Source organism: Mustela nigripes, chromosome 2 (genome assembly GCF_022355385.1).
Source record: "Mustela nigripes isolate SB6536 chromosome 2, MUSNIG.SB6536, whole genome shotgun sequence".
NCBI classification, from domain to species: domain Eukaryota; kingdom Metazoa; phylum Chordata; class Mammalia; order Carnivora; family Mustelidae; genus Mustela; species Mustela nigripes.
In genome coordinates, this window is record NC_081558.1 from 26,536,277 (window position 1) to 26,559,580 (window position 23,304).

At 46.2% G+C, this 23,304-nt stretch overlaps 1 protein-coding gene across 1 annotated transcript; it reads right to left on the reverse strand.

Annotated features, from left to right (window-relative positions):
• Positions 1-539: 539 nt before the first annotated feature.
• On the reverse strand, positions 540-22,084 carry DNASE1L3 (deoxyribonuclease 1 like 3). The gene is made up of 8 exons (XM_059387848.1): positions 21,666-22,084; positions 15,189-15,277; positions 11,441-11,530; positions 10,703-10,815; positions 8,088-8,200; positions 4,844-5,001; positions 1,281-1,377; positions 540-976 (listed from the first exon to the last, which is right to left on the reverse strand). The coding sequence occupies exons 1-8, from the start codon at positions 21,804-21,806 to the stop codon at positions 863-865; spliced, it is 915 nt and encodes a 304-aa protein (XP_059243831.1). The 5' UTR covers positions 21,807-22,084; the 3' UTR covers positions 540-862.
• Between the last annotated feature and the right edge of the window lie 1,220 nt (positions 22,085-23,304).

Sequence of the window (23,304 nt, forward strand, 5' to 3'; positions counted from 1 at the left end):
CAGACCCTTGTAGGCATCCAAAACCTCTGGGCTCTCTCGATGTGGGTGATGGGAGTGTCTGAGGGATTTAGAAGCAGGAATGGGAGAGCAGGTGGACCATGGTCAGAATGCAATTCCAAAGGATGGCACTGGTAGGTACTGGGGTGGCTGAGTTGGAGGACAATTTAGAGGCAGGGAGACCAGATGGGATAGCCTTCCTTCTTGATCCCTGTGAGACATGATCACTATCCTGACCTCAGACAAGAGGAAGTAGATTCCTCAGAGAGTGAAGGGCCCAAATCATGGGGTGCAGTGGAGGCCTTGGCCTTCCTGGTCATTTCCTGTGGACTAGGATCCACTCCATGAAGACTGAAAGCTAATGTTCTTCCTCCTCCGGCAGCCTCTTTCATGGCAGGGCTGAGCAGAGGCAGGGACAGCTGATGAGGCTCTCCTTGGGACATGAAGACTATCCTTTAGGTCTGCAAAAGCCCCCAGTTTCCTTTTGGGTAATTCAGGGAAGATATAGCCCAAGTAGGATAATAGGAGACTCTCCTCCCAACTTGACAAAAATTTTTAAAGATTTTTATTTATTTATTTGAGAGAGAGAGAGAGAACATAAGAGGGGGAGGGGCAAAGGGAAAGGGAGAAGCAGGCTCCCTGCCGAGCCCAGGACCCCAGGTCTCCAGAATCATAACCTGAGCTGAAGGCAGATGCTTAACTGACTGAGCCACCCAGACACCCCCAATTCAAGACAGATTAAATTCATGTTGAAGATGAAAACAGTTGGACCAGTCTTGTTTCCTGAGTGCAGGCAGCAGCTCATGCCTCTTAGAGCTGTTTTATTTAGAGACAAGAAATGGTTAGTACAATGGCTCCCTTGTATCTAGGAGCGTTGGACCTTTTTCTTCTTTGGAGAGATAGATTTCTTGCTATTGGTGAAGGCCCTTGAAGACTGTAGTTTAAATTCAACTGGAAAGTGGTCGCTGACCTCCAAAGCCTATAAAGAGAAAAGGGAGATGAATTTGGGAATTCAGAGACTGTCATTTTAGTGAACAAATTCAGGCTTAAGGTGGGAAAATAAAACACCTAAAGTCATGCAGTAGAGCACACACTAGTGAGTGTCATCCTTGGACCAGCTCAACCAGAAATTTAGGTAGATCTTCAAGCCATAGAATGAATCATAGACTTTGAGACTCGGGGGTCCAGTGGCCCTATGTTGTATCTCCAGTGGTGGCCTCAAAGGGTGACACCAACCCGTCTCCCAGGACAGTGGTTCAGAAAGACAAAGATGGCAGCTGTACCTCCTCCTCGGTCAACCCATAAGCTTTCTGGAAGTTAAAGGTGCTGTTTGATTTGAGAACAACAGAGTTGATGATCTCTTGTCCTCTAAGCACGATCCTGGAGAAAAGGGGGAGAAGACAGTCCTATTAATCCACCTCGTTGATTTGTGAAACAAACCGAGTTTCCTGTTTGACATCTGGAATTGACTGAGCAGCCTGGCTCTTTCATGTGGTGTTCAAATTCCAGGCCTGGTTTTGTCTCCCTTAGGACAGTGCCTAAGATTGGGGAAATTGGCTCATCCCCTACTGGGGCTCTGTGGGCACCAGCACACAGTGTTTCCCTGTATGGGCAGTAGCCCTGTAGGTGGAAGAGAAGATTTTGTATGAAACATGGACACCACATTGTGTGTGGTGTGGGGTGTGGAGGGCAGAGGGAAAGGGAGAAGCAGGCTCCCTGCTCAGTGGGGAGGGAGCCCGATGTAGAGCTCGATCCCAGGATCCTGAGATCATGACCTGAGCTGAAGATAGATGGTTAGTCCATTGAGCCACCCAGGCGTCCCTGGCTTATCTTTAATAACACTCTAAGCTCCCATTTTAACCAAGACAGAGCGGGCTGAAATCACCAAGCACTCTGTAAGCAAGATAATTAAGGCAGAATTTAACATTGTTCAGTTTCATTGGGCTTATGTTTTTAGTTATTTGCGATTTATGACAAATAATGCTATTTTCTTACCTTAGTATGAAATTTCCTTTATTTATTTATTTATTTATTTATTTGTCAGAGAGAGACACAGCGAGAGAGGGAACACAAGCAGGGGGAGTGAGAGAGGGAGAAGCAGGCTTCCCGCTGAGCAAGGAGCCCAACATGAGGCTCGATCCCAGGACCCTGGGATCATGACCTGAGCTGAAGGCAGACGCTTAACAACTGAGCCACCCAGGCACCCCTGAAATTTCTTTTAAAAATTAATTTATTTCATTACAAATGAATAAATTTAAAGACAAATACAGGGAAAAACCATAGTATAGTTGCATTGTAACGACAGCAAAAACTGGGAACATGGTAGTTAAGTGAGTTTTGGAAAGATGGACTCTAATATACCCCACGTGGAGTGATACATTTGGGGCCTACATGGCCTGCACCGACTGACTGAGGAAGGACAAGGTGAGTCAACTGCCAGGTCATGACCATCCACTGAGCTTTTCCTAATTCCAACTGACTGATTTGGTTTCCTGTGCTTGTTACCAATTCCACCATGGTTAACTCTGAGTTTAATCCACAAGTAAACTCTTTCCATTCTCTTGGCGATTTCTTCAAGCCATCCTTCAGACCCAGAGAGTCAAGAGCAACATAGTTAAGGTGCCTCTGTTTCTGGCTTCTACGGACATGTGTGGGCAGGTCAGCTGATTGTTGAAGGCTCTCCTGAGGCTGCTTCTTGCACAGGCCAGCTCTTGGCAGCATTCATGTCCAGGAGTTCACAGCTCATGGGCGGTGTTCAATAAATATTTGTCCACAGAATAAAGACTTGAATTGAGACCATTTCATCCTACTCCCCTAATTAGAAATGTACATCCCTTTAATTTTTTAAAATTTTCTTCTTTTTTTTTTTTAAAGATTTTATTTATTTATTTGACAGAGAGAGATCACAAGTAGGCAGGCAGGCAGAGAGAGAGAGAGAGAGAGGAGGAAGCAGGCTCCCTGCCGAGCAGAGAGCCCGATGCGGGACTCGATCCCAGGACCCTGAGATCATGACCTGAGCCGAAGGCAGCGGCTTAACCCACTGAGCCACCCAGGCGCCCCATAAAATTTTCTTCATTTTTAAAGTAGGCTCCATGCCCAACATGGGGCTCAAACGCACATCCCAAGATCAAGAGTTGCATGTTCTACCGACTGAGCCAGCCAGGCACCCCAGAAATTTATAACTCTTTTAAGAAAAGCATAAAAGAGGGACGCCTAGGTGGCTCAGTCAGTTAAGCATCTGCCTTCGGCTCAGGTCATGAACCCAAGATCCTGGGACTGAGTCCCACATTGGGCTCCTTGCTCAGAGGGGAGCCTGGTTCTCCCTCTGCCTGCTGCTTCCACTGCTTGTGCACTCTCTCTCTCACTCTCTCTCTCTGACAAATAAATAAATTAATTAAATAAATAAAATTAAAAAAACATAAAATATATATGCCAGTCCAGAAAATATAGAAAATCCAGAGCAACAAATGAGAAATTAATCTTTAAAAAAATCACATGTAATCCTGCCATCCTTTGGCATATATGTGTCTAAACCCGAGGTTCTTTTAGTAAACACATTTTTAACCTGTTCCCCCACCCCTCCTAATCTACTGTGAGCATCTTTCCTGGTGATGCACTGTTCTTCAGCTTCATTATTTTTGATCACCTCCCCCTTGTTGGCCAGGGGAGAAGAATGGGGCCGCAGAATGGCCTTGACCTGCCCAAGGCAAGTGGGCAAGTGGCCATCTCCAACCCACTTAGCTGGCAAACCCTCAAAGTAAGAAGAGGAGTGAAGGCACCAGGGTTGCAGTAGGTTGTGGGGTGGCCCAGGCTCCTGGGACTTCCTGCCTCCATTCACCTTTCCTTAATGCTAGGGCTGATTCCACTCTTGGGAACTGGAGTAGGGACTTCTGCAAAGGATACACCAGCCCTGAAAGCTCCAAGAGGAACAAATGAGGTCATGGGATGGAAGTGAAAGCCTGACCTCAAAACTAGAGAAGTGAGAACAGCTGTCTTCTGGCAGAAGCCATCTCATGCTTCCTTGGAGGCACGCTGGGCTCTGGGAACCACGGAAGATCAGGAACATTCACATGTTTTGAGTGCCTCCCACATGTCCTGATTTAAGGAGCAAAAGTGAAAGCTAACTGAAAATCCCCAGGGAGATTTTACAAGCACTTTTTTTTTTTTTAATGTAGGCACTTCAGCCTACGTGGGGCTTGAACTCACACCCCAAAATCAAGAGACACGTGCTCCACTGACTGAGCCAGCCAGGAACCCTGAGAATGCTGTTACTTAAAGGTATGTATTTGCATCTAGGAACGTACAGCAAAAGCTTTGAGAGTGGAAAGACCCTTGTTCTAACTGGTCTCTTATGGATCGTCCGTTTCAGCAGTGCTTACGCTAGCAAACTCTTGGCAATAACCTAAGCTCGATGATGGGGGATTTGACTGACTAAATTCTGGTATGTCTTTGTGATGAAATAATTAACAGCCAGTAAGTGTGTGGAGCACTACCATCTGCCAGGCATTGTGTGAGAAGACACATACTACTTCATCTACTCCTCCTCATGGCTCCATGAATGAGGCTTCACGACAATCCCTGTCTTACAGGCCAGGAAGCAAAGACACACAGAGCTTAAGTCTCTTGGTTACAGACAGGAAGTGGTAGAGGCAGGATTTGAAGCCAGGCCAGCACTAGCCATAACTAAGCTACAACGCTCAGGGCTCCCAGGCGTGGTGATGCAGGTTGCACACTGCACAAGTACCTAATGGGTGAGCCTGAAATCTAATGGGCTGAGGTGGGTTGCCTTTCCTGAGGCATATCAAATACTGTGTGGGCTAGCTTGCGTCGGGCAGGTGCCTCCTACCTGTCATATGCACAGCTGGTGCTCCCCTTGACTGTGGTGTCTTCTTGGTCCCCTATCAGCCAGACAAACCTGGTGTCAGTCCTCAAGCGGATGTTCTTCCAGGCTTTCTTGGGGACATAGCTACAGCCGGCATTGAAGTCACCCATGAAAATGAAATTCTGAAAGATGTTATTTGAAATTGTCACCTTGTAGGTATTATTGCCATGCTTTTTCTTAGACCCACTAACAATGGCTCCACCTCCCACGCCCAGTAAACTGTGGGTTCCATTACAAGCTAAATTGTGTCCTCCCCTCCCCAATGCCCCCACACAAATTCATATACTAAAGTCCTAACCTAATACCTCATGCGACTATATTTGGAGAGAGGGCCTTTAAATGAGGCTATATGGGTGGCCCCTAATCCAGTATGACTGGTCCCTCATAAAAAGAGATTAGAACCTGGCAATTCACAGACCTGTACCCCTGGGGCTAATAATACATTATATGTTTATTAAAAAAATTTAAAAATTATTAAAAGAGATTAGGACACAGACAGACAAAGAGGGAAGACCAAGGATAGAGGCTTTAGGAGAAAACAACCCTGGTGACACCTTGACCTTGGCCATCCAGCTTCCAGAGCTGTGAGGATTACCTTTCTGTTGTTTAAATGGCCCAGTTTTGGGCAGCCCTTGCAAACTAATACAGGGTCTTTCTTCATTCCTTTTTCTTTTCTTTTTTTAAAAGATTTTGTTTATGTATTTGAGAGAGAGAAAGCGCTGGCACAAATGGGGAAGGCAGAGGGAAAGAGAGCAGCAGGCTCGACGCTGAGCAGGGAGCCCATGGTGGGTCTCAATCCCAGCACCCCGGATCATGACCTGAGCCAATGGGAGACACTTAATCAACTGAGCCACCCAGGCACCCTGATTTCTTTTTGGTTTTTGAAGTTGAAAACGGAGTCATGGTTTTGATGAGTATTTGGCAGGTGATGTACAAGGGAAGGTGTTGTCATGGAGCTGTAGGATGTTTGCTGCAGGCGTTCCCTCCTGGTCTTACTCTCCGCATCCGTGTCATTCAGCATGCTGAATTAGGTGGGCATAAAAGAATCCAGCTCATTTATTCCCTCAGATCTTTCTGGCTCAAACTACTGGAGGGTATAAATACATGAATGAATCAACTTTTTTTGTTTCCAAGCAGGAAAATGAATTTGGGTGGTTTGACAGCTTTGGCACCATGCTTTCTCTTCTATTGTTTGTAAGCTGGGAACTTATTCCTGTGGAAATTCTGTCTGCTGAGGAAGTGGGAAGAGCCTGAAAGGGAGGGGTCATAGAATGGGTTGTCCACCCTTGCCCCGAGGCCACCAACAGGACCTTCTATCTTAGAAGTGCTTTTCCCTACAGAGCTTTCGGAAAAAAACTTTTAATATTCCTTAATCCAGAGGAAGTGTCATATTTCCTAGTTAGTGCTATTGTTTGGGGTTGTTGTTGACTTTAGCATTTTCTTCAAAAACATTTTATTTTGACCTCAGAGATCATGGTTTTCCTTGAGATAGATGAGTGTGGTTGAGGGCAGAATGTCATCCTTAAGCCCAGTGACCACCGGCTCCTATTGTTCTAGACACAGTTTACTGAGCACGCACTATGTGTGAGGCCAAGGATTAAATGTTTCATAAAGTTGGGGCGCCTGAGTGGCTCAGTCAGTTGAGCATCTGACTCTTGATTTCAGCTCAGGTTATGATCTCAGGGTCCTGGGATGGAGCCCCACCCCTGGCTCTGTGCTCTCATGGACTCTGCTTGTCCCTCTCCCCTCTGCTCCTCCCCTCATGTTCTCTCTCTCTCTGTCAAATAAATAAATAAATCTTTAACAAGTGTTTCCTAAAGTTTAAGTTAAATCTCACAATAAACACTGGGAGGTGGAAGGGACCTTTAATCCCTGTGGAAACAGGATAGAGGGATAAAGTGAACTGCTCTAGACCATTCCACTTATGGGCTCAAGTGATAAAGTCAAGAATTAAATCCTGATCTGCCTCACTGAAGGCCCTCAGCACAAGAGTAGCCCCTCTTATTCACTCTTGAGCCATCGATGCCTCCCTAGTGCCTGACATTTAAGAGATGCTCAATAAATTGTTAAATGACTGAAAGAATTCAAACTTTTAGGAATGAATGAGTCTTTCTCTTGCCTGGCAAGAGAGATAAGCAGTGAATTACACACCTTGTGCTCTCCATGTCCTAGCTCTGCGCCCCCACTTTATTTGACCCATGTTGCACTTTGAACGGTGGATCTGGAGAGGAGGAAGGGGGTGGTCACTGGAGTCACATCCCAAAAGGAGGAAAGAGGAATGAGGAAGAGCCCTCTGGAAGACTTCTGAACTTGCCAAGAGCTTTCACAGACCCTCACAGCTGCACAGGTGGCATCCCTGTTTTCTAGGTGAGAAAATAATTGAGACCAAGAAGGACAGTGGATATATTCCCCTAGATTGCACCCTTAGATCACTGGAGAAACCACTTCTGTTCTTCGCTCCGTCTATGAGGTTGGGCTGAAGCTCACACAGATTTAATCAATCGGAGCTTCTCAACCCCCCTGATCACAGTGGTTGGTTGGGATGGACATGTGACCCAGTCAGGGCCAATGGGACTCAACCCCGGGGCACTTGTTGCATAGTGGGACAGACAGTTTGTCAGTGGGCTGGAAGCTGCTGGTGGCCATCTTGCCATCCGAAAGGTGGAGCCCACCCAGAGGAAATGAGGGCAAAGAGATGGAAAGAAAGCGAGGAGACAAGCCCTGATTACTGGATCCAACTATGCCTGAACTACTCCTGGACATTTTAGTTACGTGAACCAATAAATTGCACCTCCCTTTCACAAACCAGTTTTGAAAGTCTGTCCCATGCAGTGAAGGACTCCTGACCACTGTTCTCATTGCAAAGTGAGAATGATAAAGGTAGTAAATCGTGGGGTTATTGGGAGGATTAAATCGACTCGTCCATGTCCAGCCTCAGCATAAGGCATGGCTCCCACTATTCGTAATTTGGGGCAGCCATTATTAGTGGAGCAGAGTATGAATTGCTGAGCCCCACGCGGACGGGACCCAGGCAGATTTAGCAAGAAGGATATTTAAGGCTGAGGTAAGGCCTAAAATGAGGCTCTAACAGGGTGCTGCAGTGCACATGTCCTGCCCGCCTCGCTCTCCCGGGGAGTCACTCATCCCTTCCCAGAACCGGATTCTGCCTCTGCTAGATGGGAGTTCAGCAGACACAGAGAGTCATCACCTCTGCCTTCCAGCGGCGTTTCACATCCCAGTAGACATCAGCGAGCTCATCAATCTCTTTCACGGAGGTCTCAGGGGTGGTGTGCAGGGGGACAATCACGAAGTCCTTGACAGCTGAGGAACAGGAAAGAGGCGGAGGTCACACGCACACTTTCCTGAACAGGAGCAGGTTCAGGGAACACTGCTGGAGAGAAACAGGCTGTCCTTCCTGAAGGCCCAGACTGCACTGCCTGGGTCCTCTCATTTCTGGAGGGGCCAGCCAGCTAGTGGCTGAGATGTGAATGCTGTTTGGACCATTGGGCTGCTGTTCTCGGAGCGTGAAAGCCTCTTTTCACCCATTCACCTGCCCGGCCAAGAGAAAGCTGGTAATCAGGACTCCTTGCTGACATTGTGGGTGTTTTTATTTTCTCATTTTTTAAAAAATAAGAAGTCTCTTTGGCTTTTTTACGGAAGAAAAAAGTTTTTTCTAGTTAAAAAAAATTGAGGCTTGTCAGTTTACGTTTCTTTTATAATCTGGAAAAAAGCCTCTCTAAAATTATGTATTTTAAAAAACAGCCTTTGTGAAATAGCTGAAAACCTCCCCACCAGGAGGGACTGAGCGAGCCTGTATCCGGGAATGTGGGTGAGCTTGGGAGCCGTGCCTTGCCCACCTGCCGGTGGCAGCTGGCGTGTTCTGAGGGCCTCTTCCCCGGGGTTCCCTTGCCCAGTGCCTGGGTCCCCACTCGTACGCAGGAGCTGAGGGCGGGTGGGGAATCACTGCTCAAGTCACACAGTGGGGAGTCAGGACTCGGATCGGGAAGCCTGTCTCCATGACCCCACGCTTACCCACCAGCCGTGTCTCCCACTCTCCTCCTCCGGCCTCCACTCCATTTCCCATCCTCTCTGGCCCCCTAAACACCCCTACCCTTTTCCCACATCCGAGTTTGCGTGTACTCACTGGGACCTCCCCCTGGAAAGGCCCTTGCCTTAGCCCTCAGTGACTGGCTTCTTCAGGTCACACTCCTGGCACCCTGAAGAGGCCATCTGTGGCCTGCCCCATCTAAGGCAGGCCCCTCTCCCCAGTATGCTTTTACTTCCTTCTTGCTCTGAAGTTACTTGCTGTGCCTCTGCGTTTTTCCCACTGGAACCTTGGCTCTGTCTTGCTCACTGGCTTGGCTCTAGCACTTAGCACAGTACCTGGCCCATGGGAGGGACTACAAAATGTTTGTTGGGTGAGTTTATGATTGAATGAATGAATGAGTAAATGAATAAAGGAAAAAATGATAAATGAATGGCTAAATGATATAAAGGAAAAAAGTAAATGAATAAAGGGAAAAAATGATAAACGAATGGCTAACTCTATCTTTAATCTCAGAGGGGACATAAGGATGTTTCCTTGTACAAGAGAGAGAATTCCAAACAGGGCATGGCTGCAATGCCATCCTCTGGGAGGAGAGGTAGAGAAAGGAGGAGAGGTAGATGCTCACGACAAACAGGTTTGTTTAGTCATGTTTAGCTATGTGTCGCTGAAGACTCTATTTGAGAAGACGGGGCAGGGTGCTCTGCGAACACTGGTCAGCCAAATGGGAATTGTGTGTCTGACAAAGGTGATTATTACACCTGCTCTCTGAAGTGCATTTCTGCCCTAAACAGCCCCCACCTCCTCCTCTTTTTCTACTGGAAATTTTCACCACCATTCTTCCATGCTTGTTTTCCCGAAGTACTCACAAAGCCAGGGCCGAAATAGTTACGTTCCTACTTCAGGCTGTTTATATTTGTGTAATATATATGCAGCTGTACATACATACAGCTCTATGGATATTTATTTGGTCAGTGTCTGTCTTGTCCACTACGACATAACTTCCCTAGGACAGGGACCTTGTCTGCCTTGTTTAGTTCCTGGAACAGAACGTGGTAGGCATTGAAAAAAATATTTGATTCATATAGCTCCAATCTGTAAATCAAATTAATTATTGATTTTGGAGTTAGATATGCACAGTGGTTAAGAGTATGGGCACCCAAGATAATGGCTTGGGTTCCAACTACTGAGTGAGTGAACTTGGGCCAGTGATTCCACCTGTTTGAACCTTGGCTACCTCAAATGTAAAGTGCAGATAATCCTAGGTCCTGCTGGGTGTTGCAAGGACTACAGGAACCTGGCACTAGTCAGGGATCTATAATTGTTAGTGGCATATATAAGTGTAGTTGTCAGAGTTCAGACGTGTAGTCATTTGGATTTCCTCTCTATACACAGTCTGTGGAGGAGATTGGAAGGGGAGGGAGAGGGAGACTCTAGGTTGGGAATTCGTCTCTGCTAGCCATCGCTGGGACTCTCTTTTTTAAATGAAGTTGTATTTGATTGGGACTGAAAAAAATCATGGTAAATAATTTCCATCAGCCTAAAAGCTCAGAGTGGAGTTATCACTGATTTCTGAAGGTGAGTTCCAGGCTGAGGAGGTCTTGAGTTGAGGATACCTCCTCAACATTCAAATATTAGACGTTCTTAATGGCCATCTCAAATCTAATGTATCCCTAACGATGCTGTGCAAACCCTGGGACCCCTGCTCACACTCGGGGCTACTGTCCATTCATGGGATCAGAGGAAAGTCCTGAGCAGGAGGGGCCTGTGGATCTCACCGGTGTGGGGTGACTGGAACCAGACCACAAAGGGTTCCCTGGAAAACACATCTGCGTCACCAGCCTGATAGTCATGGTAGAGGTAGCGTTTCTTCACAGACACTAGCTTTTCCCTAGAAATAAAAAAAAAAAAGAAGCCCTTCCAGGTGATTCAGTTGTCTTCTTAACCTCATTCAAGAAGCAGAGACCTAGCCCGTGGCTTTATCGGCCCCCCAGACAGGCTCTTGCCCTGCAAGGGATCTTCCCCTTGAGAACAAGTTTCCGTCAAATCTTCTCAATGGCCAGAGCCCTTTGAAAGCTGGAGACCAGAACAGCACCAGTTCTCTGGGTCAGCCACAAGTTAACGTTCAGACGTAGAACACAATTACTGGTAAGAAGAAGACAACACTGTGAAATTTCAGAGTCAGCCATGCTGGGCAGCTCAGGTTTCCATCCCTGGGCTGGAACTTCACTGTGAAGGATAAAGAAGTGACCCTCCAGACCAGGCCGCCACTGAACCAACCAGCAAATTCGAGGTCAGGAAGCTGCATGTGCTTTTGCTTTGAGGAGATAATGCTTTGCTTCAGCCTCAATTCAGTAGCAATTAGTTTGATATTTTGATATTATTTGATATTGAGAACTGGTTAGAGATAATTAGAGATCCAAATTTGGTTTTGAAGAAAAGAAATACATTTTGATTCAAATCACAGTCATCATTTAGAAGTGAATCATGTCCCAGGAAGCAGAGACTATACTTACTTGTAGAGAAAGGCATACTGTTCTTTATATGTGTTTCTTCCAAGCCGAGAGCTAATCACATAGTTGTAGATTATATGTCTTCTTGAGTTTCTAGAAAACATAAAGATTTTACATTGCATCTTAAAAAATAAGCATTTCCCTACTGCAAGCTCCCCTCTCTTCATTCTGTATCCATATCGCCAAGGGTATCGTGGAGAAAGGCTGCCATTCATCATAATCTCGGAGTCTATTAAGAAGGGCCACCATCGCCTGGGAATGTGACATTTCTCAGGATCTTTACAGACATGATCTCTTGCCCTTAGGAGGTGGGTAGTATTGTTACCCATTTTTTATAGTTTGCAGGTACAAAGCTGGGATTTGAGCTCAAATCCTATATACCCCAAATCCACAGGCTTTGGCCTGTACCTGTGGGACATTATTGAGACCATAGAAGATTCAGGCCAGATCAGTCCCAGATCCCACTCTGGTTCATGGCTGGGGCTGACCTCATACTCCCTGGTGGAGTAATTCTTACCAGGTCACCCTGTCCCTGCACTACTCCTGAACATTTCTCAAAGGCAGAATTCCTAGTACCATTTTCTTTTCTTTTCTTTTTAAGATTTTTATTTATTCAACAGAGAGAGAGATCACAAGTAGGCAGAGAGGCAGGCAGAGAGAGCACAGGAAGCAGGCTCCCTGCCGAGCAGAGAGCCTGATGTGGGGCTTGATCCCAGGACCCTGAGATCATGACTTGAGCCGAAAGCAGAGGCTTTAACCCACTGAGCCACTCAGGCATTCCCCAGTACCATTTTCATTGGACGTTCACTCCTGTTCTGAAAACCCCCAAGCATTTTCTCACAAGTCAGCTATTGTTTATGTCCTGGGGGCTAGAAGTATAGCTGTGAAGTCCCATTACCTCTACCACTCATTCATACCAGGGAAATGGACTCTCCGTGTGTTTGCCAAACCTGCTGATAACTCCACCCAGGGCAGGGCCTGACAAAGTTTTACTTCATTCGCACACAGAAAGATCTAGGGCATATCTAAGCTGTGGCATATTCTTAGGTTCTGTTGGAATATAGCAGTAATCTTTAGGAGCCCACTGAGGCCCTGCAGAAATTCCCGAGCATGCTAGATACATCTAGGGCAGGTCCAGCTACTGGGGCCCAAGAAGTGTGGACAGTAGATTCCACCGGGTTTCCAGTTTGGGAAGACTGGCCTTGTTCTGAATCTTGCCTGCCAAATTTTGGGTTGGCAGACTGCTCACAATGACTCAGCTGTGAGGCGATTAAGGCCCCTCCTAGCTTACGGGGCTTAAGGGGACAAACAGGCCTGCCTCTGCCTGGAGTCCATGGCACAGTCTAGGGAAGTTGGGGAGAACTGACTACAGTGGGGGTGGGAAGACTCGACCCAGGTTGCTCTGGGGAGGCACCTGGAGCCCTCTGTCCTCTCAAGCTTCTGAAAACTGACCAGAGACCCTCTATGGGAGGCTGAGGAGGTTCAGAATAGAGTACCGGCTTTGGAGTCAGACATGACCCAGGTGCAAAGTAAGCTCCACCGTTTACTGGCTGGATGATCTTAGGCAGATCCCTCCCCTCTGAGTCTCAGTTCCCCCAGCTATGAGGGAAGTAGTAAAAGTACCAACCCCACGGAGTTGTGGGAGTAAATGAAGTAGTGCACATAAATGGATTAACAGGATGCCTGGCATGTAGTTAAGGCTATCGATGGTAGGTGTTGCACATGGCCCTCTGGACCACCATCTGCTATCGTAATTTTCTTCCTTTTCATCCCTGCTACATGCCAGGCACAGTGCAACCACTTACATGCAGGATTTAATTACAGCCACATCCCAGGAAGATGGGTTCATTATTAGCCCCATTTTGTAGATAGGGAAAATGAGGTACGAAGAGCTTGAATAACTTGCTCAAAGGCATAGTAGAGCCAAGATCCAAACACAAGTTGGTCTGAGACTAGCATAGGTGCCTAACCCTTGTGCTAAACTCCCTTTTCTATCGTCAAAGATCAGATCTGGAACCAGAAGAGCTGCTGAGGGCAAAGCATATTTTTAGAGGAGAAACAGAGGCCCAGAGGGGAGTGGAGCCAGCCCAAGAGGCCTCTTTGAACAAGAGTGTCCAAGGCTGTTCTTGCTGGGCTTACCGAGGCTGGATTGATCATTTATTTATTTTTTTTAAACGTGAGTTTCCTTAATTATAAAAGTGTAACAATGGCCAGATGTACTGGATGGTAGATTACATGGTTGTTAGCATTTTCTCTGTGCTCTTAAGAATGTTTAAAATACATCATAAGAAAAAGGAAAGGGCATATAACATTCTCGTTGTAGAAAACTTGGAAAATACAGACAATATAGAGAAGACACCATATTTAAATTCCTTGTAATTTTTGCTCTGAGATAGCTGTTGCCAGCCTTTGATTCACCGCTTTTGAATCTTTTAAATATTTTTGTTTTGTTTTTCTTTTGACATAATTGAACTACTTGGTACATATTATCATATGTTCTAGTTGTGGTATAATCTTATCATGCATGTACAAAGGAAACATTATATTAGAAGTTTTTAAAAATTGGGGCACCTCGGTGGTTCAGTGGGTTAAACCTCTGCCTTCAGCTGGGATCATGATCTTGATCTCGGGGCCTGGGATTGAGCACCACTTCAGGCTCTCTCCTCAGCGGGGAGCCTGCTTCCTCCTCTCTCTCTGCCTGCCACTCTGCCTACTTGTGATCTCACTCTATGTCAAATAAATCAATAACATCTTTAAAAAAAAAAAAGTTTTTAAAAATTGGAGTGCGTGAGAATCACCCGGGAAGGCTACTTAGATGAAGATCACTCCCAGGGATCCCGCAGACATTCTCGTTCAATAGCCTGGAAGTTCTGGAATGTGCCTTTTTAACTCACTTTGGGGTGATTTTCAGGTGGCTAGGTCCGCTGATTATTCTTTGAGAAAGAATGTAAATCATAACTATAATCCAAAATTATAAATTATTTGAGGACATTATCTTTTGGGGTTTTTTGAATTTATAAAATCAATCTAGGCTTTTTGTCAGATATTCAAATCATATACAAGTATATAAAATAAAAAGTAAATGTTCCCTATTTCTTCAGGGACCCCATCCACAGTGGTCCTGCAATCACACCCACCTCCCTGACCCAGAAGTAACCACTCTTAATAGTTGGAGCCTATTTTCCCATTCTCTCCTCTGTCCCCATGTAAACTCAAACACCCTCTTACTCAGGCCTAGTAGTAATGTGATCACTAAAATGGGCCACTCTATCTACAGTTCTGAACCTTTTTTGAATTGCTTTCAAGATTACTGCAGTCGTCTTCCCATGCTGAATATTTAGCTCTAACATATTCTGTAGTGAATGTGGTTTTTAATGGCTACGTAATATTCCAGCCTGTAGCCGTATCGTAACTTCATACTTGTACTTAATCTTTTCTTTACAACAGTAGTTCTGATTTCAGTCTCTTGTCTGAAAACCTCTTGTCTCTTTCATTTCTCTCTCTGTCTTGGCTCCTCATGCATTTCCTCTATTTTGCTTTATCATATTAAAACTAGCTAGTCGAAAGTTCTCAGGACTGCAGCTCCTGGAGTTGGAAGCTGGGGCAGTGTTGGCCATGTGACGTGGTGGTCAGGGCAGTGCTGGCTTTCACACTAGTTTCAGTTCCCCCCGGGCTTTTCAGATATCCTTGCACTTAACCTTGAGCCTGCAGGGGGTCCAGGCCCCCCACCCCCACCCCACCCCGTCTTTACCCATTTAATCTCTCCATCAGAGTAGGACAGATCCTGTTGTTGCTGTCCTTGATTTCCATCAGGAGTATGATATCACAGCGTTTGATGACCTGCAGAGACAGAATTCCCAGATGTCTTCAGGCAAATAATCTATACATAATAAAATCTTTTATTGGGCACTATGTTTTAAGTATAGGATTAGTGTTTGGTTAAAGTAATTAACTTCATTGCTGAAATAAGTGAGGAACTTCCTGAGGTAGGTAATATTGTTATGTCCATTTTATTTTATTTTAGTAAAGTTTTTATTTTTAAGTAACCTCTATGGCCAATGTGAAAATCAAGCTCACAGTCCTGAGATCAAGAGTCACAAGCTCCACCGACTGAGCCAGTCAGGTGCCCCAGTTAAGTCCATTGTAAAGATAAGGAGTCTAGGGCTCCAGGAAAGTCAAGTAAACTACCCAAAGTGACTCAGTTGGAAAGTGGCTGATACCGAGGGCAAATCTAGGCAGTCTGAATCCAGAGCCAATGATCATATGATCACGTGTCCTATATCTTGGCTTTGCTTGAATAATCACAATAACAACTACAAATATTTATTAAGCTCTTAGTAAGTGAGAGGGACACAGCTGGATATGGGTCTCCCTAGTTCACCTGGCAACAAAATTATAATAATAAAAATTACAAGGGCTAACATTTATTGTGATCCTACTCTGAACCTCACCAACCTTACGAGATAATCATAAGCAGAAATCAGGCTTAGAGTGATTGGATGAGAAGTTTGAAGTCACACAGCCAGTATATAGATGGTAGAGTCAGGATTTGAATTCAGGATCATGTGGCTACAAAGCCCATGATGATGTTAGAATACAGGGAGAGCTGGGTCTGGCCACCAAGCCAGCCTGCTGATTTAGTTACCTGTCACTGTCAGACCTTTCTTGAAGGCACTTTAATCTAGGGGCACCTGACTGGGTCAGTTGGTGGAGCATGCAAATCTTGATCTCAGGGTTGCGAGTTTGAACCCCTTACTTAAAAATAAGTAAAATATTTTTTTTAAATACTCTTTAAAGTACGGATCAAAATCCTTGGAGAATGTACTTACCCTTTGGCCTAGTTTTCCCACCTGGAGGAAGGTCTCCTATCATAATGTAATATCTACTACCTCTCTGCATCTCAGTGTCCTCATCTATAGATTGGAATGATGATAGTTCTTCCCTCACAGGGTTGCTGGAGGATTAAATGGGCACTTGGAGCAGTGAGAGCAGTATAGGAGGCACTCAGTAAATTATTACTACTACTATTATAACTTGTATAGATCAAAGAGGAAGATACATTGCAACGGACGACAACAACAAAATTGGAAACAACCTAACTATCCCCGAATAGGAAACCATTAAATGAAAGATAACATAGGGCATTATATAGAATTAAGAGTCATGTGAATGGGTCCCTCAGTGGCTCAGTCTGTTGAGTGTCTGACTCTTGATTTCAGCTCAGGTGATGATTTCAGGAGTGTGAAATCGACCCCCATGCTGGGCTCTGTGCTGGGCATGGAGCCTGCTTAAGATTTTCTCTCTCTCCTTCTGCACCTTCCCCTGCTTGAAAAAGGCATGTTTTAAAAGAATTATTAACAAAATATATAAATAAATAATAACGGCATGTGAAATGCTTCTGATACAAAAGCAGGATGCAAAACTGATGATAGAGGGTAGTCTCCGTGCTGAAAAACAGATGCAAATTTATGTATTTATTTTTGTGTAGAAAAATGCTCATAATGTCCTAAACGCCAGTAGCTCTTATCTTCCAGTGATAACACTTCTTTATATGTTTCTATATTTTCAAAATAGTCCCTAATGACTGTTTTTTACTTACTAAAATTAGTTTCAAAATTCTAAATTTATATTTTAAAAAATTATACGTAATTTTAAAAAATTAAAGTGTTATTTAAAAAAAGAAAACTGCAGAGTGCCTAGGTGGTTCAGTTGGTTAAGCATCTGCCTTCGGCTCAGGTCATGATCCCAGGGTCCTGGGATTGAGCCCTGCATCCAGGCTCTCTGCTCGGCAGGGGGTCTGCTTCTCCTTCTCCCTCTGCCTGCCTCTCCCACTGCTTGTGCTCTCTCTCTGCGTCAAATAAATAAGTAAAATATTTAAAAAAAAATAAGTGTTAGCTCTTACCATCGACTCACTGAATTTATAATAACCCTTTGATGCAGGTCCTCTTATTATCCCCACTGTATATATAGTTGGGCATTCAGCCTCAGCGTGGCTAAGTAACCTGAACATCGTGTGAATGTGGATAATGGGATCATCTGCTATAGAGCCCCTCTTGACCACTTGCTCAACGGCCGAAGTAATCACCATATTCCTGTGATTGCTCCTTTTGAATGTCATCCACTGGTGCAGGGCAAAAACGGACCAGGGTTCAGACTGCATTTCCTGAGCAGAAAGGTTGAGCTTTTAGATTCCCTGCTTACAGCCCTTTGCCCGCACAAAAACAAACCAAAACCAAAAAAAAAAAAAACAAAAAAAAACACCACTCCAAAGCCCCACATCTCCAGCAGTTACTCTAGCAGATCTCCATGTCCCTTGAGTACTTGCCTCTGAACCTCTGGACGAATTTCCTATAGACTGGAACCTACAGTGCAGTGAGCGATGGATCTCACCATCAGCATTCTCCTGGGGACGAACACTAGAGCTTTAACAGTCCGTCCATCCTCCTGCCCATCTCTCCACTCACTTGTTTATCCATCCAACAAAATTCTGTCAGGCGCCTGCTGTGTCCCAGATGACCTGTGAGGCCTTGCTTTACTCACAACTCTACAGCATCTGGCATGAGTGAAAGAGAGAAGGGAGGGAAGGAGAGAGAGAGAGAGGCCCAGGGAGCCATACTGGAGCCATTTGAGCCCAGTTTATGAAGCACAAATACCTTCCTGTGTTTAACTCTTCTTTATGGCAGCATAAGAAAAATGGGAATACATTTCCTAGCCAGTGCTTTAAAAAATAATTTTGTTAACAGTTTTCTAATTATAAAAATAATGTTGCTTATTGTAGAAATTTGAAAAATATAGAAAAGACTATAAAAAAAATCACCTGATGACCTCTAAACCCATCACCCAGACACTTCTCACATGATTTCTGTACTTGTCTTTACAAAATGACATCCAAATAACTCGCCTGTTAGTTAGCATCAAATGGCCTCAGAGTCATATCTTGACTCTATTGCTCACCAGCTGTGTGACCCTGAGCAAGTCACTTAAGCTCCCCGAATCTGCCAGATTCCTCATCTATAACCTGAGATGAAATCCTCCTCCTGGGGATGTCATGGGGATTAAAGGATATGATAGATATAAGGCATTCAGTCCAGTCCCTGGCCTGGAAAAGAAGCTCTGCAAACAGTGGGGCGGTGTTTATCACACAGTTTGGGTCTGATTGGTTTTTTTGTTCTTGTTTTTCAGCCTCAGTGATGTTCTGAGCGTTTTCCCCACAGTGATTAAATACTCACTTTTCAAATCTTATCACTGATACATGTTTTCCCTGCCCCTGTTTCAGGCCAGGAAAAAATACTTCTCCCTGAATCTGTCTCCTCAGAATGAGCCTCCAGAGATGAGAGGCCCCCCAGAAGGCCCTCTCAGACCTGAAACTGGAGATTTTCCTGACTCCCTTTACAGATGGGAGGGAGGAGAGGCTGAGCACGGCCAGCAGTGAAGCCTTGCCAGCAAGCGGTCTTGTGCTGCGAGTGGGCCTGGAAAGACGGGAAGGAGCAGTCTAAAGAAATCTTATGAAGACTCTGGGGCCAAGAGCAGCCTATGAAGCCGTACCGTACAGGAGGGAACCGTACAGTACAGGAGGGGACAGAGCCCAGAGAGGGTCCATTAGGCCAGGGTCCCAGCCTTTGCTCTCACACTTACTGGCTCCATGACCAGGGACTATGTCCGTCTCCACTCTGAACTCCACTTGCCCATGTGCAAAAGGCAACCAGAGGGCTTGTGAGGCTGAACTTGGATGCTGCCTGATAAGGGCCTGGCTAACAAGAAGCACTCCCGAAATTGTAAGTACCATGTGCCGTGGGAGATGATGCCTCCCATGTCCCCCATCTCAACCCGAGTGCCTCAGAGCATCGAGTACTTGGCCTACGTTCAGTATTTGTTGGATGAACAAACTTTGCTCTTTAAGGACACAGACTGAGGAATGGGACAGAAGCAGCCTTGCCCAGGCAGGGTTTGGCATCTGGAGAACTGCCCATAATGCCAGCCAGCAAGTCCAAGTTGGGGAAGGCAGGTCTCCTTCACTCTCCAGCCTCCCTGATGAAGGTCATAGACAACAGCATCATGAAGCCGGGCTCATCTCCAAAGTGATCAAGCCGATATGAAACGGTGGAAAAGGCATCTTCTCTAATAGGGTTGGTTCATATGGCTGGCTTTTATCCTGGCTCTTCTGCTTACCTGCTAGGGAATCCTGGGTACGGCACTTCACCATTCTGAGTCGGCCTTCTCTGTTACAAAGTGGGGGGAATGCCACCTATGTCATAATATTAAATAAGAATATGGAGGCATCTGGATGGCTCAATTGGTTAAGCGTCTGCCTTGGGCTCAAGTCGTGATCAGGTCGTGATCCCAGGGTCCTGGGATCGAGACCCACATTGGACTTCCTGCTCAGTGTGGAGGCTGTCTCTCCCTCTGCTCCTCTCTCCTGCTCTCTCTCTCCCTCTGTTTCTCAAATAAATAAATACATAAAAATAAAAATAGAAAATTCCTGGCCAGGAGCAGGTACGCAGACACAAGGCCCTGTGAGTATTACTACCCTGAATATCTGGGTTCGGATTTCACTGTAAGTGCTCTCATTGGCTCTGGCAGTCTTTGGGGATGGCCTCTGTTTATGGGATGGTTTTGCAGCAGTGGGGTTAGGTAAGGATTCCTTGACAGAGACTTCCCATGTGCTTGGTGCTCGGTGTGACGGGCTGTCCATCAGTGGGCTCTCTAGGACGGGGCAGCTCCAGGGAGGTCCTAAGTGTAGGGCCCCAATGATGGAATCTCCAAGAACCAAAAAGACAGCCTCTTAAGATTGTGATGACTTTTCCTGGGTAGAATAAGTGAGGAAGGTGATCGGCACTAGGGAACTCATAGGTACCCAGGCTCCGTGTGCCCTTGTGCGAGGAAGCAGGGAAAATAGTTTCCCGGCACGTCAGAGCTCCCTGTAGTGCCAGGGAGTCTCGGCTCCCACAGGATGGGCATGGTTGTTCTGGTTAAACGACTGCCACTGGAAGGCCTTGGGTGCCATCCAAAGGGCAGGGCCAACCAGGGAGAGGACGATCTAAATAAGAACAGAGCGTGTAGTCCTTGTTCTAATCCATTTTGTGTATTAATCCCAACAGTAGCGGCTCTGTTTGTGATCATCTGCCCCGTCCCAGGCTCTCCTGGGGCCCTTCCACACCTTGAGTTCTCTCTGCCAACCAGTGTCACAGGTTGTGTGAGGCCCAATTGCTGAAAAGCCCAGAGGTTCAGGGAGGAGAAGGGAATTCCCGAGCTTCCTCTCACAGCTGCTGGGCAGGATCTGAACCCAAGGCTTGCGGTGCTCCCCCCATACCATGGTGCCCACAGGATTTTCTAGGGTGGTAATACCCAGACAGAGTCCTGGGAAAGGTTTCAGCTCCCAGCATCATCAGAGATTAGTTAACGTGTCAGGTAAAGACAAAGTTAGTCGACTCCAGAGAAACGTGAGCAGCCACTCCGGACCTTGGTCATACAACCCAGGGAGGTTTTATCTAAGTGGAGAGAAAGTTTAGAATTGGTAGTTGGGAAAAGTTTGATGGGTATAAGGTGGAAAAGGAGGGAGAGGTGGGGAGGAGGGAAGGAGAGAGAGAGAAGGGAAGGAAGGAAAGAAAAAGAAAAGAAAGGAAGGAAAGGAGAGAAAAGGATGGAAGGAAGGAAGGAAGGAAAGGAAAGAACGAAATCTGTGCTGTAGTGATGGAGAAAAAGATAGAAAGACCAGGCTGGGCTGGCATCCCAGCTCCCCCTCCACCCACCCCCCACCTACATGAGGTCACTACACCTTCTGTTGTTCATCTCTTCATGGGGGGTAAAACCCTCCTTCCTGAGAGTGATGGAATGAAATCGTGGATTCGTGATGCCTGGCGGGGGCATTCAGTAAATGGTAATAAAAATCATGGTATTAGCCAGCCCTTCCCTGGAGCTTACTAGGAGCCAGATATTGTCTTAGGAGCTTTACATTTACCAACTCACACAAACCCCCGAACAATCCCACAGGGAGGAGCCGTCGTAGCTCCCAAACGCCCCTCATGTTCCGAGGATGACATGAAGCCCGGAGAGGGGATGTGGTTATTGGCATTATTGCTGTCAGTACTGCGACTGAATGCAAAGGCAGCTGCTACCTTCCCCCTAGAGACTAACGGGTGAAATTTCTCCCGAGTCTCTTGAAGTCCAAAGGCAGAGAGAGCGCGTGAGGGGGATCCAGCGCTCTCTGTGATCAAGAAGGGGGTCTCACCTTCATGATGACGTCCATGGCATTCTTGTTTTCCTTCTTGGCTTCCCCAAAGGACCTCACATTGAAGGAGCAGAGCCTCAGGGCCTGGGCACTGCTGATGGAGAGGAGGAGAAGCAGCGGGAAGGCGGGCAGCCGGGGCATCCTGGCAGGGCTCCGGATTCAGCGAGAGGACCGTGGTGGCTGGCGTGCAAGGGCTCTGGGCCACCTCCTTGGGCTCAGCTGACTTATAAAGCCTGCGGATAACAGGAATGACTGGATTCCTTGTTGCTACTTTCACTTCTCTGAGGAACTGAAGATCATGGGTTTCTTTCCCCAAGGAAATGAAGAAAGGGGTCTAGGGGCCCCTGTTTTTGTCACTCGGGTGCGGAAATTGGTCTGCGTAATTGAGGGACCATCCCCTGCAGAGTCTCTCCTATCCCAGTCGGGAACCAGCTGTGACATCTGGTCATCAGCCCTGCAGTGGCATGCCATGTGCCTTTTCCTGAGAATGGATAACTCGGAAGTGGTCCACCCCAAGAGGGCAGCTGGGGTGAGGAAGGCTTCTGTGGAGGGGATGGTGAGGCAGGGGTCAGTGGGAAATCCGGCCAGGCTTTCTGTCCTCACTGGGGTTTCGCAGCCAGCTGTCCTGGGACACACCCAGGCTCTGACTCTCTAATTGCCCTGGTGGGCGTAATTAAGGTCAACTCTGCTTTGAGTTACATAATGTTATAGGCAGTTTTACCGTTTACAGTGTAACACACCGAAGGCTGGTAGGGTATTGCCAGGGAGAGCAAGTGCTGGTCTGCTGGAATAGGTCCGTAAAATATCCTTGGACTTGAAGGACTAATAGCCAGTGAAAGCCCCTGGAGAGATCACAGTTCAGTCAGGTATGATCTTAATGTTTGTGAGAGATGTATGACCCAAAGAAAGGAAGGTTTTTCAAGAACTATAGGATTTCAACCCAAGTAAAATGAGTTTTAGAGAGGTGGGCATGGAGACGGGACGATCCGAAATGCAAAATCCAGTCAAGTCCTAAGCCCCGGGTGAGATTTGCAGACTTTGGCAAGGAAAATTCTTCTGTGAATAAGGTGGGTGATGAGAATAAGTGGAGGGTAGCATTGGGATCTCTGGGCCACCCCCTCTTGAAGAGATGGGCGGGAAAAGGGAGAAGCACGCATGTATCACTAACATACATCCAGGCAGCATCCTGGCCAAAATCTCTTGCCGAGCACGCTCAGGCATCCTAAGGAGATAACCTCAAATAGTACATGGAAGGAAATAATGGTTTCCTGAGCTCCTGGTGACAGGCTGATCCCTGGTGTCAACAACAGGCTTCTCTGAATCTCCAGGGAAAAGGGTGATGATTGCCTTCCTAGGCAAATCGGCCTCTCCCAGCCGGAGGAAGATTTAGAATTGAGTGCTGTCCATGCTTTTTGCCCCTCTTAAGGAATTTGTACATATGCGCATTTCACGAACTTGTAACATACGAGAGATCTTGGACTATTTAACTGACAATCTTGTAACTCTGACATCAACTGTGCAGTTAGGGGGATCGATTTAGAGTTGTGGCTTTACGTTGCAGCCTTTCTGAATTCATGCACGGATCTGGAACATTTATAAGAATGTGGAGTTAACAGTGTTTTGTAAGTTTAATTTATTA